Source organism: Phytophthora cinnamomi, assembly GCF_018691715.1.
Source record: "Phytophthora cinnamomi strain GKB4 chromosome Unknown Contig47, whole genome shotgun sequence".
Lineage (NCBI taxonomy): Eukaryota > Oomycota > Peronosporomycetes > Peronosporales > Peronosporaceae > Phytophthora > Phytophthora cinnamomi.
In genome coordinates, this window is record NW_027150980.1 from 383,034 (window position 1) to 398,792 (window position 15,759).

Genomic DNA, 15,759 nt, shown 5'->3' on the forward strand with positions numbered 1-15,759 from the left:
TTCTATCACTGCGTGGACGCCGGGGAGGCGTCGACGATGTGGTCCCCGTCGGTCTGCAAGTACGTGTTGAAGGCTGGCAGCTCGTCGATGAGGCTCATGTCCCCCAGCACGTCGCCTAAATAGTGATTCCGTCGCGATGCCCGGCGTCGGCCTTCTTGCAGACCGGTGCTTGACAGCAAACGCCCCACCATCGGCATGTAGTCGAGCGCGAACCGTGGCTCCGAGTTTCCGCAGCTAGAACAGGTGCAACATAGTGTGAGGTGATATAACTGCAGTGATGAGCAGTGAAGTGCCTAGAAACGCACCCTTTGTAGGCCAGCGGCATCTCAAACTTGGGCTTCAGTTGGGCCAAAGCTGCCTGGTGAGTTCGTCGACGGGAGGCTTCCAGCGCATTGTCCAGTGTTCGCTGTACGCACACAGACGCAGTAGGTCCCTGCTCCTGTGCCAACGACGCACCAAGGGGATTTGTTGAAGTTCCTAGCATGTGAAGACTGGAACGCCTCAACTCGAGAGCAGCCAACCGCTCGCGCTCGCTAAGGAAGAACGAATCCTGGCAACAGAAGAACCGCGTTAGAATGCTAGGAAATGAGACGCAAGCTGCGTAACCTTTCCTACCTCGATGTTGTCGATGCCAAGCCCGTTCCTCTTGCCGCCAGCCGTCATCCAAATATCCGCAACAGAAGCAGCATCCATGACCTGTGCCAACTCCGTCATTGCGTCAACATCAACCTGCTTTTCTTCGCGGCTTTTATCCTCCGGTTTCTTTTCATTTGCAGCGGCAGCACTCAGCTCTATCAGCAAATTGCTTGTTAGGGCATCGAACGAAGAACATCCTGTTGACCAAGTAGTCCAAGCAGGGACGTCGACGTGGCGGGCCTCATTTGCATCGGTGTGTCGTGCACTGCCATTCTGCCAGCGCCACTGGGTCGTTGTCCTTGCATCCGATATCGGCAAATTCGCCTCCAAAAAGTGAAGAGATCGGCGCACGTCGCGCTCGAAGAATTTGCCCAATGCATCAATTAAAGTAGGTGCTAGCTGAAGTCCTTCAATGAAGGCCACCAACCGCATCCAAGTGGCGAATTCGTCCATTGAAGGTTTCCGGAGCTCACGGCACAAGCGTCCAGGTTTTGTGGGGAATCCATCAGGCAGCTGCGCGCATGTCACGACGATCGGGCACTTTGAGTGTTTAGCGATAGAGCACACCGCGTTGAGGAAGCCCTTGTCCTCGTCAAATACTAGATCCACGTCTTCAAACAACACAAGCGACAATGAAGCTGCGGTGGGTTTGTCAAGGCTTCGGCGACTCTCAGAGTGTCTTCGTCGCTTCTTTTTGCTTTTCTTCTTGGCCTTGTCATCCTTCCCACCCACGTGCAATACTCGGGTGGACTGCGTAGCCTCGCCCGCGAGTTCCACGATGCTCTTTCCGGAGCGATTTTGAGCCGCGTTGATTTCGATGATTTCGTAGCCCAGTTCCTCAGCACATGCGTAAACGGCAGCCGATTTACCGGATCCTGATTCCCCCTCAAGAATGAACAGGCGACATAGGTCACCGACCTCATCTTCGCTATCGCTATCATGGTCCTCAAAGGTGAACAGCTCCGATTCAAAACAATCGAGCCTCTCACGGTCGCCCCCACCGACTTTCCATGCACTCAGCCACGACGACAGTGTGTGAAGTGATTCGCGGTTACCAACAAGACCACTAGCATTCACAGGCAAGTACCGGTCCACCAGCGACAAATTCTGCTCGCGATCCAAACGTTTGGCCCTGGCCTGCTCTAGTCCTTCAAGAAGTTCGCGGACTCGCTTTTCGCGCAAGCCGTGTGTCTCGACCAGTTCGTCGACAAGAAAGGTCTCTCGTTGTGCTAGCTCCGCGGCAGCAGCGTCTGCGTTCGCTTCTGGTCGTGGTGAAGTAACATCGATCGTTTCAACTACTGGCGTTGTAATGCTCGAGGAATCCAGATATTCGCGGAACCAGAACTGCTCCGAAAACGAAGTCTCTGTTGTTATTTGGCCGTTCATGGCCGCTTTCAGGTGATCCATTACTTCAGATGGCAACCTGTTATCTCCTTCACCTTCGTCATCGATCACGACTACTTGTGTAGAGCTGTCAATTGCCAGAACTGGTTTCTTTGGCGGCATCGAGCCTTCGATTTCACCTGTATCCATGTCTTCAGCTTCTAAGGATTCCGTTATCACGTGCTGCACTCCAGGGAAAAGTGGCAAGGGCTTGCTCCAGCGACCTCCGCCAGCTCCTCGTCGCTGCTTAACATCAGTGCCTTCGCCATCTTCGTGAAGATCAACGACGCCATCACTGTTTTCAACGCTGCTGCTTCGTTTAGTGACTGCTCGCGCTTGAAAGAAAGGATTGGCTGTTTTGCCAGCAAAGAATGCAAGGTCTTTTTCGCGCGTCTGCCGAAGCTGCTCACGGAACGACGACACCGCTTCAATCTCCTGCAGTTGCTTCTTCTCCTGTTCACTCAAAAAGAACGACTGCGCAGCCTTGGTAGAACCAGGAGAGCTTGCCGGCGGCGCTCCCTTTGCAGGAGGTGACGACTTCTTCTTGTTCATATCAAGCTTCCGTTTGCGTCCGCTTGTCGTGGCGCTTCCCTCCCCCGCCTTCTTCTTCGTCGACGGTGGCGGGGTCAAGAATGAAGCTGCGTTGTTCCTCGCCGCAACGGCGTCGAGAAGCTTCTGCTGCTGCTGGAGGATCTCTGCGCGCACAACTGCCTGTCGCTTGGGCCGTCCAGAGCTCATCACGGCCTCGTCCTTCTTGCTGCTGTCCACAGCCGAGTTCGCCTCGAGCCCGGAGCTGTGGCCCTTCTTCTTCTTCTGATTGCTGCCTCTGCTCTTGCTCTTGCTCTCCTTCTTCTCGCCCTGCTCCAATTGAGAGGGGGCAATGGCGCTGGCGACTGCATCCGCCTCAGCTTCTGCCTCGAGTTTCTCGCTGGCTGGGGCCGCCTCCTTGACGCAGAAGAGCGCGATCGACGGCTGCGACTTGTCCGCGGCCCTGGCGGCTCTGCGCGTCGCCCTGGCCTTCTTCCGGCTGCCTCTCCTGGCCCAGTGCGCTCTCTCGTCGAACTCGGCGTCGTCCGCCTCGCTGTCGATCTCCTCGACCTGCGAGCGCTTCTCGGGGCTGATGCTCGTGATGGTCTCCTTGGCGCGCAGCTGGGCGAGGCTGATGTCCAGTGGCGAGTCGCTGGCGGCCTTGCCCTTGTCCTGCGGCGGGGGCTCCGACCCGTCGGCGGCCTCGGCCTTGGGCCCGCTCAGCCACGATGACAGGCCTTGGGACGCCATGAAGAGATGGCGCGCGGCGGGCAACTAGCGGCCCAAAGCTCTTCGGCGCTTCCCGCCAAATATGCCCGTTGGCTTTGAAAACGCCCACTGGCTACCGGGTAGTCAATCCGAAACTGCTGGCGATTTGATGTGGAGGACGCGAGGAGGACGACTTCAAACACCTGCAGGCAAATTGACTCGCACATGTAGACGCCGGCAGCAAAAAATAGTGAAAATGGATTCTTCATGGACGAGTTGGCTACCGTACAGCTTCAGCGCTCTTCAACACCTAGTTGCTCGAGGCGTCAGGCATGGGGCCCGAGTTCGGCGGGCCGTTCATCTGCATCGGAGCCATGCCTTGCTGGGGCATCTGCATGCCCTGCTGCGGCATTCCTTGCTGGCCCATCGGCATGCTTTGCTGGGGCATCGCCATACTCTGCTGCGGCATCGCCATACTCTGTTGCGGCATCGCCATGCTCTGCTGCGGCATGGCCATACTTTGCTGCGGCATGCCCATACTTTGCTGCGGCATCGCCATGCTCTGCTGCGCCATTGCCATGCTCTGCTGGGGCATTGCCATACTCTGGTGAGCCATGGTCTGCTGCTGCATCCCCTGCTGAGGCATACTCTGTGGAGCCATTCCTGGCGCGGCGGGGTTCATGCGCTGCATCTGCGTCGGGGCCATCATGCCGTACCCCTGGGGGCCCATCTGGAAGCCCATGTTGGGCGCCATCGCGCCTCGGTTGTCTGCGTAGCTCGTGGGGATCGGCATGGCGTTGCTCATGCGGACGGGGTGCGACATCGCTCCACTACCTGGGACGCCGTAGGGCATGCCGCCGTTAGCGAATCGCTGCTGCTGCTGTTGTTGTTGTTGTTGCTGCTGCTGAGCCATAACGTTCATCTGCCCGTACTGCTGAGCCATCATCGGGTTCATGCGCGCCTGGTACTGAGCCTGTGCGTAGGCTTGGGCCTGTGCCTGAGCCTGGGCCTGCGCTTGAAGCCGCGCCTGGGCTTGGGCTCTCGCTTGAGCTTGGGCTTGGGCCTGGTACTGCGCCTGGTTGGCCATAGGCATCTGCATCATGCCGGCGCGCGCGTACTGCTGCTGCTGAGCCATTTGGGGCTGCGCGTAGGCCTGCGGCTGCCTGGGGGACGTCTCGGAGGACTCGTCGGCCCACTTGGCCAGCGTCATGAGGTTCTTGTTGAGGTTCTTGCGCTTCTTGTCCAGCTTCTCCGTGAACTCGCCCAGCTGCGCCGTGCCCTTGCCGTGCTTGATCTGCGTGTTGAGCTCGATGATCTCCACGATGAGGCTCGAGTTCTCGTCCAGCATGGCCTGCACAACAGGGGGCGTATCTCCGGTTAGAAAGGGAGACTGGACGCCGCGACGGCGCGGCGCGACGCACCTGGATCTGCTCCGTCGTGATCTGCTTGGGCTCCTGCGGCTGCTGGAACTGCTGCGGCGCCGCGTAGGCCCGGTTCATGGCCATCTGCGGGGCGGCGGCCGCCATGTCCATCGCTCGGAGTAAGAGTGCGCTTTCAAACCAGAATCGCGCCTCCACTTCGTTTTAAGTCCGAATGCATATCATTGGTCGAAAACTCATACAGCCTCGTTGACTGGCTGAAATTCGGGCGCACTCAAACCGCTGGTTTTGCTTGCGAGCAATAGAGAGACGATCGACCAGGAGTCATGAGCGGCGTGCAGCGATTCCTCCGCCTGAGCGCGGCCGAGGCCGAGGCCGCCATGAAGCCGCGCCTGGTGGACGGCAAGTGGAAGCAGCCGCTGATCTCGGGCCGCAAGATCGCCATGGTGAAGAAGCACGCGTCCCGCAACGGCCTCGTGGGCACGTGGGAGGAGGGCAAGGGCGGCTGGCTCGAGACCTGGGACCGGCCGCAGAAGCACCACGTGATGCGGCCGCTCAAGGGCCACAAGAACCAGCGCAACGAGTTCGAGCGGTGCGTGGCTGCGTGGTGTGGGCGCTGGGTGGTTGGGGCCATTGGACTGATGTCGCTGCGTGTGGGTTTGTTTGGTCTGAGGACAGCGTCAAGAAGGTGCAGGCGGCGCTGGCGGCCATGCCCAGCAAGATCGCGGAGCACAAGAAGGCGGTCAAGCAGGCCAAGCCGCTCAAGGGGCTGGACAAGTGGCTCAACGAGTCGGACCCGTACTAAGCTTAGATGTAGCGCAGAGGCAGGAGCAGGGGAGTGGGCAGGAACAGTCAAGACAAGCGGACACGCGCACTTTGGCTCTACTTTCAGATCGGGGAGTCACAGAGGTTGTTGTCTTTGGTGCGGCAGTGGTTGGTGCAGTGGTGGGCAGGTTGCGGTGCGGCTCTTTTTCTGAGAAGTGGAACATGGGGACTGAAAAGTTAGGTGCAACGAAGCCCATCTTGGTTTTTGGCGACCGGCAAGGAATAACGAGTTCGAGGTGCACAAACGCAATGGGACGTGGTGAACGAGCTTTATTAACGGCCTTGGTCTCAGCATCGCGCTTCGATGTTGCCATCGCCATTTTGTGCCTTATCTGAAGCGTCACACGCCCGTTTAGTCGCGATCTGCAGTCGCCAAGCAATAAACGCTGGGTGCTGTTGGAGTTGGCGGCGTGCTCAGGCGGCCTGGCCATTCAACTACGAAACCATGCGCTTATCGAAGCAAAGCCGGAGCAAGAAGGGGCGTGTTGCTCCCATGAGCGACGACGATGGGGACAGCAACGGCAGTGAAAGGATCCAGGACAATTCACAACAGCAAGGACAAGAATCTAGAGGAGTGTCCTTCTCGACACCCCGTGGCAGGATTTGGTACGTGTAGTGCTCACAGCTAGCGACACTAGTCCCCCCCTGCAACACTTACACGTGTATTAAATATCTTCACCCGTTAAACTGCTACAGGCTGATCCTAGTCATCAACTTGTCTATTGTCACCACCTTTATCTTCATGAGCTCGTCTCGCTTTCCGTCCTTATCGGGAGATGGCGTCTTGTCGGATGCATTTGAGCAGGATCACCAGCATCCTGAGGCAGACCCTAAGACTGTGGACAAAGCACGCACACCGTCGGCGGCTCACTCAGAAGTTACGAAAGAGCCCCTGATGCACGGAACATCTCGACCAGGAGGTTACACGAAATTGACGAGCACCACTGCGCCTGATGAAGAAAAGCAGCTCCTCCACCAGAGCGATGCCGCTGAAACTGAAGAAGAGAAGGAACTTTCGCCAGCGTTGCCGAACGATGCCACTCAGGCGGACGCAGGTAATCAACAAGAGCTGTCACGTGATTCAGTGAGTAAAACGATAACGGAAGAGAGTTTATCTCCCACGGCCTCGAAGACCGCGGACACAGTTACAAGACCACCAACCGTATCCGGAGACACATCTGCCAAGTCGGCTTCCAGCGCACCACGTCAACAATCTCCAGCCGAGATCACGGAGCTTATTTCGCGAATGAAAGAATCCAACGGTCCCTCTTCGGAAACGTTACCACCAGAGCAACCAGTCGAAGTAGAAGAAAGCTCCACCCCTCCAACAGCAGGACCTCAACAACCTGTGGAGATTTCACCGGAGATTGAACCCGCAGCGGTTGAGTCGAAAGGTATGCGCGAGCTTACTGTGTTTGCTACAGCAACAGCAGTGATGGCCAGGCTGACTTGTATACATCCGCAGCCTTCTTAGATAATTTGGTGACATGGCTCACAGCTGACTCGGGTGTCGAGGTTGAGAATTTGGCGGCGTGTTTAGCTTCCTCTGGAGATGACCTCGTTGCATGTGGCGTGAACAGGTACACTTGTAAACCATGCCACTACGCTAATGATCATTTTGTAGCACTGACATCGTTCTTTGTAGATGGATAAACCAAATGGCGAGTTCAGACCCTAATGCTGCCGACGCGACAGCATTTCGTGCAACATCACCTCAGCAAAAACCCGTGTGGGTACCGGTTGTACCTGATACACACAACCAGCTTCCAGTTGTGTACTTCTCCTGCCCAATGACTTCTGACGCATTGAGAATGCACGAGGCCATGACTCTGTTTTTCGTGCTCTCGCCAGCTCAAGTCGAGGTAATCCATCATTATTCTGACATGAAAACTGCAGGTAGGATACTGAACCTTGTATGGTTGCAGCGCGGCGATTCATATGCGGGGCAAAAATTCTTCGGAAACTCCCCGTACGGGCAGTTCGCCTTTCACGGGGGCAAACCGTCATTCCTGGCTAACATGGGTCTGGTCGAAAGCGAGTACATGGTGCCCATGAGCCAATTTTCGCTGGTCACTTACCGTTTGAACCCAGGCTATACTGAAATCAAAGTGAACGGCAGGGCATGGGGCGGCGAATCTCCAGCAAAAGGTGACGCAGACGAGAGGCATATTCGGATCACTATGAACGACGTGGTGAGCTTGGGTAATTCCAAGAGCGCTTGTGACACAAACGCCTTCCAGGGCAGAATTGCCGAGATGCTGATTTACGACGCCGTGCTGGACGACGCAAAGATCGAGGCTGTGGAGAAGTACATCTACGACAAGTGGTGGGGCGATAAACCGTTCCCAGAGACACCGCCACCAGCGGCGACACCCTCCCAACCTGAATCTGCACCACCGATAATCAACAGCGCTGTCGAAGAAGAATTATCGACAGCAGCTCCAGTCTCTCCAGATACCGAAGCTACCCCGCTGCCCGAAAACACCCCAGTTCCTCCAGAAACAGAGTTTCAGCAGACAACGGAGAAGCCTCATCAAGCAGAGGAACCTCCCCAAATCGAAGCCGATAGCAGCGCCAACGTCGCTGCTCAGGACGCCACGCAGGACGCGACTCCGACGGAGGAAGAGGCCGACTCGACGCCCGCGCCCAAGTTTGACCCCCTCGTGAACATCTTCGAGTGGACGGCCCCGAGCGACAGCGACCCAGCGAAGGTGCAACAGTGGGCGCGGGCCGTGAAGGAAAAGGTGGAGTACATCCGCAACTTCCAGCTGGGCGGCCCTGTGCTGCGCACGCTCATCCGTGAGCACAGGGACGAGCTCGTGGCGCTGCGCGAGCAGCTCTTCGGCTGACGGCGCGGCGTCTTTAAGGTATGTAGCCAGCTAGCCACGTCCATATCAATACACGCTTATCTAGACGATAGCAGCAAGCAAGCTCCACCCGCGAGCTCCAGTTGTCGACGAGGTGTCGTTGCTCCGGCGACGGCGACGATAATCGGCTCGGCTACGTCATTGAAGCTGTTAAATGCGAGGGGGATGGGCGCGCACGCGGATTCGTCGAAAAGGCGACTATTTCGAGCACGATTAGTGACCAATCCGAGGAGGCGGTCCAGTTCTCTTGCTGGGTGAGGCATTTGCCTTCGAGCGGCTCTCACGACGCGAGCTCAGCCGCCGGAACGCCGCCGCACATGACGCCGCTCTTCCGCTCCGTGGCGCGCACCCGGGCCGCCCATGCGCCGCGTCTGCTGTCCACTGTGGCAGAGCACGCGACGCCGCCCACGCGCCGACGCCTGCGCGAGCTTCCGCCCCCGCTGAACCTGGTGCGTCCATTTCTGGGACGAGAGGCCCAGAGGACCGCGACTAATTCTGCGACTGCGCTGTGTCTGTGCTTCGTGCAGACGGACGCCGCTGCGGCGCGTATAAAGGAGCTGCTGACCAACAAACCGGACGCCATCGGGATCCGCCTAGGAGTTAGAACGCGTACGTGTGCAGCGCGTCCTGGTGGTGCGGGTCGGTCCATAGGCGGCGACTGACAGACTACTGATTCTGGTACAACTGTAGGCGGCTGCAACGGTCTGTCGTACACGATGAACTACGCGGACAAGAAGGAGAAGATGGAGGAGGAAGTGAGCAAGAACGGTGAGGACACCTGTAGCGACAAGAAAAGGCTGGACGTGCGTCTGACGGGGTCTGGCGTTGCTTGATGTTGCTTTTACTTAGGTGTTCGCGTCTTTGTGGAGCCCAAGGCACTATTCCATGTGGTGGGCACGACCATGGACTTCCAGGTTAGCCTTGCTCATTCACGCGCTGGCGTAGCGGGAGGAGATAGACTAACGTATTTGTGGCGTGGTCGTTTCCGCAGGTAACGCCGGTCTCGTCCGAGTTCGTGTTCGAGAACCCGAACGCCAAGGGCAGCTGTGGCTGTGGCGAGAGCTTCAACGTCTAGCTGGACTGCGGGCTTGGCTTGCTCGGCGACAAGAGGAGACACTTTTGCACACGCCCTGGCGCACGTGAACATATTTCCGGTGCTGCAAAGCTCCAAACAATAATAATATCATCATTCCAACGCGCTGTATTTGATATTCATAGACCGACGTGCACTGCGACTGCTTTTAAGAGATTTCTACGGTGGACTTCTTGAGGTCGTGGAGTGGCGGAGGTCGCGTTGCGTAAATGGCGAATTGGTCTGGAGAGAGGCGATCGATGTGACTGGAAGTTGTGTAGTTGAGCTTTTCGTGCCCAAGAGAGAAATGCGTTGAACGCAAGTCTGCACAAACACCAGAACGTTAGAAGCGATTAAAACAGCGGACGTGTAGGTCGCCATCGTACCATTCTTCACCGACGCAGCCATGATCGAAGGCTTGTGAATCTTGAACTTGTTTTCGTAGGCACTCTTGACTTCCGAGACGTACTCGACCTCTTCGTCGTAAGACATGCCTCGAGTCGGTCGTGGGCCCGTTCGGGCTCGAATTTCATTTCGTAGCCTAATAGTTTCCGCCACTGCCTTCTTGTCCCATTGAGTTGCGAGCTGGGTCGACGAAACGTAGGGCACTACGTCGTTGCCGTAGCACGAAGATGTGCGAGTCAGCATGTCCATTGCTTCCGCATCTAGCTCACCTCGGTACTTCAGCACTTCTCCTGTCGGATCTGCAAGTTTGCTGGAGGTTGTGAACTCGCGTTTGCTGCCGGGCTCTCCGAACTGCACATGACATTCCTTGTTGAGGTTTTCAGTAGCCTTCTTCGACGTGCCTGAGGGTTTTTCACCAACGTGCTGGTTCATGGCTGCGCTGCTGCTCTGGTACTTGATCGCATCCGATCCCAATACAACTGACACAACGTGGTGGCGGCCGCGAGCCATTTGGTCCTGGTGCTCTCCTAAATAAAAGAGAAGTGACTGGTTTCACACCATCGGGCCTTCGAGTGAAGGCTTCCAGGCACAAAAAATAGCGACGGCTTCGTGATCTGTTCGGGCATCAAGGCAGTATTATTAGGTCGAGTCCTGGCAAAACTAGCCCGTAGTCCGGAGGCTGCCTAATTGATCTTGGCCTTGCTAAAGTCCATCTCGGGGTGCTGCGCCATGAACTTCTGCAGAATCTCTTGCTTCTGCATATCGTCGCTCGTCGGGAGACCCATCGCCTTCTGACGCTGATCGAACATCATCTTCTCCACAGTCTGGCGCGTGTCCGAGTCCAAGTCGTCCAGCTTGGAGTTCTCCGGCTGCACCTTTTGGGTGTCGATCTCCGCGTCGCCCTGGATAATGGTCTTCCACCACTCCATCTGGTTGTCCTTCTGCAAGTAAATGCAGATACGGTTGCCGTCCTCCAACGTCCAGAAGCTGTCGTCCACCTTCACCTTGTTAAAAAGAGACCCATCCACGAACGGCTCCGCGCCACGCAGACCCACTCGTAGCTTCCCAGCGCGGATGTCCACGTCAACTTGCCGGGACTTGGTGCCCTCGGGAACAGCAAAGTTGACCTGGGCTTCCTGCAGCGTCTGCGTCCATACATACTTGTCCGTCTGGCCTCCGTTTCCAACGAGCGCTGCCGCATATCATATCAACAATGAAATACCCCGTTAGCGAAACGACAATCAAGCCCACCGCTAGAGCCGTGAACGAGAACAACGTACGCGGACCGGTGTCCTCCTCTTCTCCGTCCTCCTCCTTCTTGGCCGACGTGTCCGACTTCTGGGGCGACGCCTGCTCGGGCGAGGCCTCCTTGGTCTCCACCTCGTCGTCGTCCGTGATCTCCTCGAAGCGCGGCGGACTCTTGGCCTCCTCCTGCTTCTGCTTCTTCTCCAGCTCCGCGGCCTTGCGCGCCGCCTCCTGCTTCCTGCGCTTCTCGGCCTCCTGCTGCTTCTTGTGGAATTGGTCCTTCTCGGCCAGCGCCGCCTGCTTGCGCACGCTCTTGAGGATCGTGTCCTCGATCACCTGCGGCTCGGCGCCCGTGAAGAAGTCGGTCTTGCGCCGCAGGAACGAGAACACCGTGTCTAGCAGCGGCTCGATGCCGCGCTGCGACTGCGCGATGGTCAGCAGCATGCTGTCGAAGCGGTCCGTCTCGCTCATGGTTGTCACGTGCTGCGTCGCTTTGACTTGTGCCGACCATGGACGGTATCCATGGACGTGGTGTAACGGTGGTGTGGCGCAAGTGTGTACCGTACACCATGTTCGGGTGCTGACGTCGCGCTTCTGAAAATTTAATGAGATGTCTGCAAAGATGGAGGTGTGGAGCGTGCGAGCGCAGCGAGCGAACAAACAAGGGGTATTCTACATGGGCAACGGAGGTGTTTATTTGAATCAGCCTGCAGACATTTAGCTACGGCGCCACGCGGGCTTGACATCGCCCGCTCGGCCAAGAGGGCACCTCCCCCATCCAGCACTGGCCAGACACACGTCTACGTTGAGTTTCGTCTCCCTGCTTAGCCCAGAGTGAGGCCGATGCCGAACTTGTGGGCGTCGCCGTCGAAGTTCTTGACGTCCACGTGGGCGCTCGTGGTCAGCGCCAGGAACGGGCGGATCTTCTGGACCAGCGCCAGGGACACGTGGCCGTCCGACTCGACCTTGCCGGCGTACGTGGTGAGCTTGTCGGCGTTGTAGCGGCCGCCCACACTGAGCGTGTTCTGGCCCGACTTGAGGTCGTAGTTGAAGAGCGCCGAGTACACGGTGTCGTGCGACAGGTGGTGGTGGAACGAGCCCGAGAGCGTGTTGAACTTCTTCTTGGTCTGCAAAGTGGCCGTGAAGTCGTTGCCGCGGTAGCTCAGGGCGACGTTGTGGTCCACGACGGCCGACTTGTTGTAGTTGAAGGCAGCCTGGGCGCCCACCAGCACGTTGTCGAAGCTGTACACGGCGGCCTTGCTCACGGTGCTGGCGCCAAGGTCGATGGCGCCGTTCACCGAGTAGCTTCCCTGCTGGTACTCCCAGCCGAAGACGCCGACGCGCTTGGCGTGAGCGTTCTTGGCGAGCGAGCCGTCCTCGACCTTGGCCGTCAGCTTGAGGCCCTTGGTGAAGACGTTGGGCAGCTCGGCCTCGGAGATCAGGCGGCCGTGCGTGGTCACCTGCAGCTTCTTGAAGACGACGCCGCTGCTCGCGTGCGTGAAGGAGCCCGAGAGCTTAGCGAGGATGGCCTTGTTGCTGGCCATGTCGCCCTCGGTGGTGAAGGACACGCCATTCGACGCCTTGGTCTTAATCTTCAGCTTGCGCGAGAAGTCGTAGTCGTCGCGGAGCACGTTCTCCGCCGTCTTGGCGATGTCCTTGTACAGCACGACCATCTTGAGCAAAGTGTCCACTGGCTGATCTTTTCGCGAATGGCAATCTGCGGCCCAGCAGGCCAGGAAGGGGGCCGGCTTGAATCTCCGTCACTAAGTACGAGCCCGCCGCACCTAAGCGGGGCCATACTCAGGACAAGTCAAATCCCGCCCCGATCACAGCAGGTGCACCGTGATGCAATACCCTAGCTGCTGCTGCTGCAAGTTGCAGCGCGAGATTCGCCTTCCGCCGGGCCGCTCGGCGATCGATTGATGCTGTCGACATGCCCACAGCCGTGAGCACTCAGCGGACTGCTCGCTGGATATTCTCGTTGGCGCCGTCCGCACCGGCAGAAAGCCCGGCGGTGGTGCCGCCCGCGACCGGAGCTCGCCGCCTGTCAAACGATCCGCATCATTCGGCAACCCGAAACACGCCACCGCACCGCATTGAAGGAGCCCGCCGGCTGTTTTGCGACGTCATTGCCTTCCATCGTTGTCGAGAGCTCGGCGCACGGCAGCCCGCCCGCAGAGCTGTAGCGCGGGATTTGCCACGGTGGCCAAGATCTGAGCAAGCACGGTAGCCCTACCGTCACTCATGTGAGGTAACTTCTAGAGTGACGTTCTCCAAAGATACGCTCCGCCCCGCCAAATCGGATGCGCAGCACCGTACGGGCTTCAACTAAGTCCGACGAGGGGGGAGCCAGCCAGCCGATGTATGTGCGGCTCGCGTTTCATTTCGGAAGCGGAGCAAAGAGACCCAAAGCGACGATGGTGGTGCTGTACAAGGACCTGGCCAAGACGGCGGAGAACGTCCTGCGCGACGACTACGACTTCTCGCGCAAGCTCAAGATCAAGAGCAAGGCGTCGAACGGCGTGTCGTTCACGACCGAGGGCGCGCTGAACGCCAACAAGTCGATCCTGGCCAAGGTCTCGGGCGGCTTCACGCACGGCGCCAGCGGCGTGGTGTTCAAGAAGCTGCAGATCACCACCCAGGGCCGCGTGGTCACGGAGGCCGAGCTGCCCAACGTGCTGACTGAGGGCCTCAAGCTCACCTTCAAGCTCGAGGACGGCTCCGTCGCCAAGAACACGAGCGCCAAGCAGGTGGGCGTGCTCGGCGCCGAGTACAAGCAGACGAACCTGGCCGTGAACTCGGAGGCCGACTTCGTGTCCAACACAGTCTCTGCCGCCGCCGTGCTCTCGCAGGGTGGCTTCGCTGTGGGCGGCCAGACCGCCTTCAACGTGGACAAGTCGGCCATCGTGCAGCACAACGTGGGCGCCAGCTACACGGGCACGGACTTCGTCACGACGCTCGTGACCAAGAAGAACTTCGCTGCCGTCCAGGCCTCGTTCCACCACCACCTGTCGCACAACACGGTGTACGCCGCCGTGCTGGACTACGACCTCAAGTCGGCCTCCAACACGCTGGTCGTGGGCGGCCGGTACAAGGCCGACGCCGACACCACCTACTGCGGCAAGATCGACTCGGAGGGCTTCCTGTCGCTGGCCTCCATCCAGAAGGTGCGCCCGTACGTCACGCTGACCACGAGCGTGCACGTGGACGCCAAGAACTTCGAGGGCGACTCGCACAAGTTCGGCCTGGGCCTGACGCTGGGCTAATCTGTCTGTTTGCCCCGCCGGCCGATCCGGCCATTGTCTATCAGCAAGGTGGGCGCAAGGCCATCTCAGAGCGGAGAGAATCGGGAGGAGAGGCGAGAGGAGAAGAGAGACATAAGCAAATGAGAGCACGTTTCTTGTGGAGTACTTTAGTCCATGGTTGCACGGTCATGTCGGCAATTGCATCTCGGTGGTGATGTCAGGGTGCATTAGACACGCGCAGCCCACTTCAAACACCACCGGGAAACCCTATCTTAGAGAAACTCTATCGTAGAGATAGGCGCTCTAGGCACAGCGTAAGAGTAAGAGCTTCGCGCACTCGCGGCGCGCTATGGCTACGAAAATTCTACCTCTGGCCATGTCAGCTGTGGTGGCAGTTGGGAGATGACACATGCGGTCCAGTAGCTCTGCAGCACTTGCGCTACGTGGTGGCTGCGGTAAGGACACTTCCTGCATCTGTGGGCTGTCATCTGCATTCGAACTCATGCGGTCGTGCTAGGCCTAGGGCGTGAACTCCCAGCAGCTTCAACATGAGCTCATCGAGTATTTGTTTTGCGTTGTTATTTTGCTGCGCTAGCTACGCCTTTGCCCGGGCTTCGACGTTCGAGCGCCGCTGCTTTCCCACGCGCTCCAGGTAGTCCACGAAGGTGAGCTCGTCGCTGTCGCCGAAGAGCTGCTTCATGCGCATCTCGAGCTGCGACTGACCGTAGCGCGCGAAGAGGATGGCCATGGTGTCGTCCGCAGTGATGACCCCGCAGTTCTTCTTGTCGTACGTCATGAACTGGACGACGTTGAAGAGGTTGGCCGGCTCCAGCTCCGTTCGGTCGAGCAGGTTGCGGTTGAACATGGCGCGCAGCTCCTCCCAGTCCACAACGCCGTCTAGGTTCTCGTCGGCCTCCCAGATCATGTCGCTGATCTCCTTCTTCGAGCACACCTTGCCCAGCGCCTTGATAGCCTCGTACAGGTCCTCGTTCTTGACCACGCGGCTGTGGCTATTGCTGTTCTGGACTGCAGTCTGGTCGGCGACCGCCTTATCGAGGGCCTGATCGACCTTGCGGAGCTCGTCCTCGATCTCCTCGCGCGTCATCTTGGCCCCCTTCTCGTTGAGCAGCGCAGACACCTCCGGGTTGTTGCGGCTGGACTCCAGTCGTTGGCGCCTCTCCTTGCAGTCGCTTATCGTCTGCGCTAGCCTCTTCTTCTGGCGGTACGAGCTCAGGTGGTCGAAGACTCGCCGCAGCTCACGCTCCTCTTGGGCAATCATGCCCTTCGCGTCGTCGGTGGCAGACATCATCTTCGCTCCAGTAGCTTCCCAACCGAGTGCTTGATCTCCTAGACTCCGGTTCAATTGTGCCGCCCTGCGCCACGGAACCGAGCATGCAACACTAAGCAAAAATAAGCGACGACGGCAGCCAGCTCTGTCGCTAAATTTGCTGCCTCAGCCTTGTTTT

General features: G+C 58.3%; 10 protein-coding genes across 10 annotated transcripts; 4 read left to right on the top strand and 6 right to left on the bottom strand.

Moving 5' to 3' along the window:
* Nucleotides 1-5: 5 nt before the first annotated feature.
* Nucleotides 6-3,297, bottom strand: IUM83_15935 (ATPase family AAA domain-containing protein 5; the record flags this gene model as incomplete). Its single annotated transcript, XM_067940781.1, has 3 exons — nucleotides 6-234; nucleotides 306-550; nucleotides 616-3,297. The coding sequence occupies 3 exons, from the start codon at nucleotides 3,295-3,297 to the stop codon at nucleotides 6-8; spliced, it is 3,156 nt and encodes a 1,051-aa protein (XP_067790293.1).
* Nucleotides 3,298-3,565: 268 nt separating this feature from the next.
* Nucleotides 3,566-4,787, bottom strand: IUM83_15936 (putative epsin; the record flags this gene model as incomplete). Its single annotated transcript, XM_067940782.1, has 2 exons — nucleotides 3,566-4,606; nucleotides 4,665-4,787. 2 exons carry the CDS (start codon nucleotides 4,785-4,787, stop codon nucleotides 3,566-3,568), a joined length of 1,164 nt encoding a protein of 387 aa, XP_067790262.1.
* A 173-nt stretch (nucleotides 4,788-4,960) lies between these two features.
* On the top strand, nucleotides 4,961-5,439 carry IUM83_15937 (uncharacterized protein; the record flags this gene model as incomplete). The annotated part of the gene is made up of 2 exons (XM_067940783.1): nucleotides 4,961-5,226; nucleotides 5,313-5,439. 2 exons carry the CDS (start codon nucleotides 4,961-4,963, stop codon nucleotides 5,437-5,439), a joined length of 393 nt encoding a protein of 130 aa, XP_067790259.1.
* A 465-nt stretch (nucleotides 5,440-5,904) lies between these two features.
* IUM83_15938 (Ribosomal-protein-alanine acetyltransferase) lies at nucleotides 5,905-8,308 on the top strand (the record flags this gene model as incomplete). The annotated part of the gene is made up of 5 exons (XM_067940784.1): nucleotides 5,905-6,065; nucleotides 6,156-6,853; nucleotides 6,925-7,039; nucleotides 7,105-7,321; nucleotides 7,385-8,308. 5 exons carry the CDS (start codon nucleotides 5,905-5,907, stop codon nucleotides 8,306-8,308), a joined length of 2,115 nt encoding a protein of 704 aa, XP_067790294.1.
* Nucleotides 8,309-8,643: 335 nt separating this feature from the next.
* Nucleotides 8,644-9,401, top strand: IUM83_15939 (putative iron-sulfur cluster assembly protein; the record flags this gene model as incomplete). The annotated part of the gene is made up of 5 exons (XM_067940785.1): nucleotides 8,644-8,775; nucleotides 8,854-8,935; nucleotides 9,017-9,094; nucleotides 9,176-9,240; nucleotides 9,318-9,401. 5 exons carry the CDS (start codon nucleotides 8,644-8,646, stop codon nucleotides 9,399-9,401), a joined length of 441 nt encoding a protein of 146 aa, XP_067790295.1.
* Nucleotides 9,402-9,567: 166 nt separating this feature from the next.
* On the bottom strand, nucleotides 9,568-10,313 carry IUM83_15940 (12-oxophytodienoate reductase 1; the record flags this gene model as incomplete). The annotated part of the gene is made up of 2 exons (XM_067940786.1): nucleotides 9,568-9,722; nucleotides 9,785-10,313. The coding sequence occupies 2 exons, from the start codon at nucleotides 10,311-10,313 to the stop codon at nucleotides 9,568-9,570; spliced, it is 684 nt and encodes a 227-aa protein (XP_067790238.1).
* Nucleotides 10,314-10,486: 173 nt separating this feature from the next.
* IUM83_15941 (Nuclear migration protein nudC) lies at nucleotides 10,487-11,519 on the bottom strand (the record flags this gene model as incomplete). The annotated part of the gene is made up of 2 exons (XM_067940787.1): nucleotides 10,487-10,995; nucleotides 11,084-11,519. The coding sequence occupies 2 exons, from the start codon at nucleotides 11,517-11,519 to the stop codon at nucleotides 10,487-10,489; spliced, it is 945 nt and encodes a 314-aa protein (XP_067790237.1).
* A 353-nt stretch (nucleotides 11,520-11,872) lies between these two features.
* IUM83_15942 (putative voltage-dependent anion-selective channel protein) lies at nucleotides 11,873-12,721 on the bottom strand (the record flags this gene model as incomplete). Its single annotated transcript, XM_067940788.1, has 1 exon — nucleotides 11,873-12,721. One exon carries the CDS (start codon nucleotides 12,719-12,721, stop codon nucleotides 11,873-11,875), a length of 849 nt encoding a protein of 282 aa, XP_067790240.1.
* A 744-nt stretch (nucleotides 12,722-13,465) lies between these two features.
* On the top strand, nucleotides 13,466-14,314 carry IUM83_15943 (putative voltage-dependent anion-selective channel protein; the record flags this gene model as incomplete). The annotated part of the gene is made up of 1 exon (XM_067940789.1): nucleotides 13,466-14,314. One exon carries the CDS (start codon nucleotides 13,466-13,468, stop codon nucleotides 14,312-14,314), a length of 849 nt encoding a protein of 282 aa, XP_067790239.1.
* Nucleotides 14,315-14,888: 574 nt separating this feature from the next.
* Nucleotides 14,889-15,602, bottom strand: IUM83_15944 (Outer dynein arm-docking complex subunit 3; the record flags this gene model as incomplete). The annotated part of the gene is made up of 1 exon (XM_067940790.1): nucleotides 14,889-15,602. The coding sequence occupies one exon, from the start codon at nucleotides 15,600-15,602 to the stop codon at nucleotides 14,889-14,891; it is 714 nt and encodes a 237-aa protein (XP_067790242.1).
* Nucleotides 15,603-15,759: the final 157 nt, after the last annotated feature.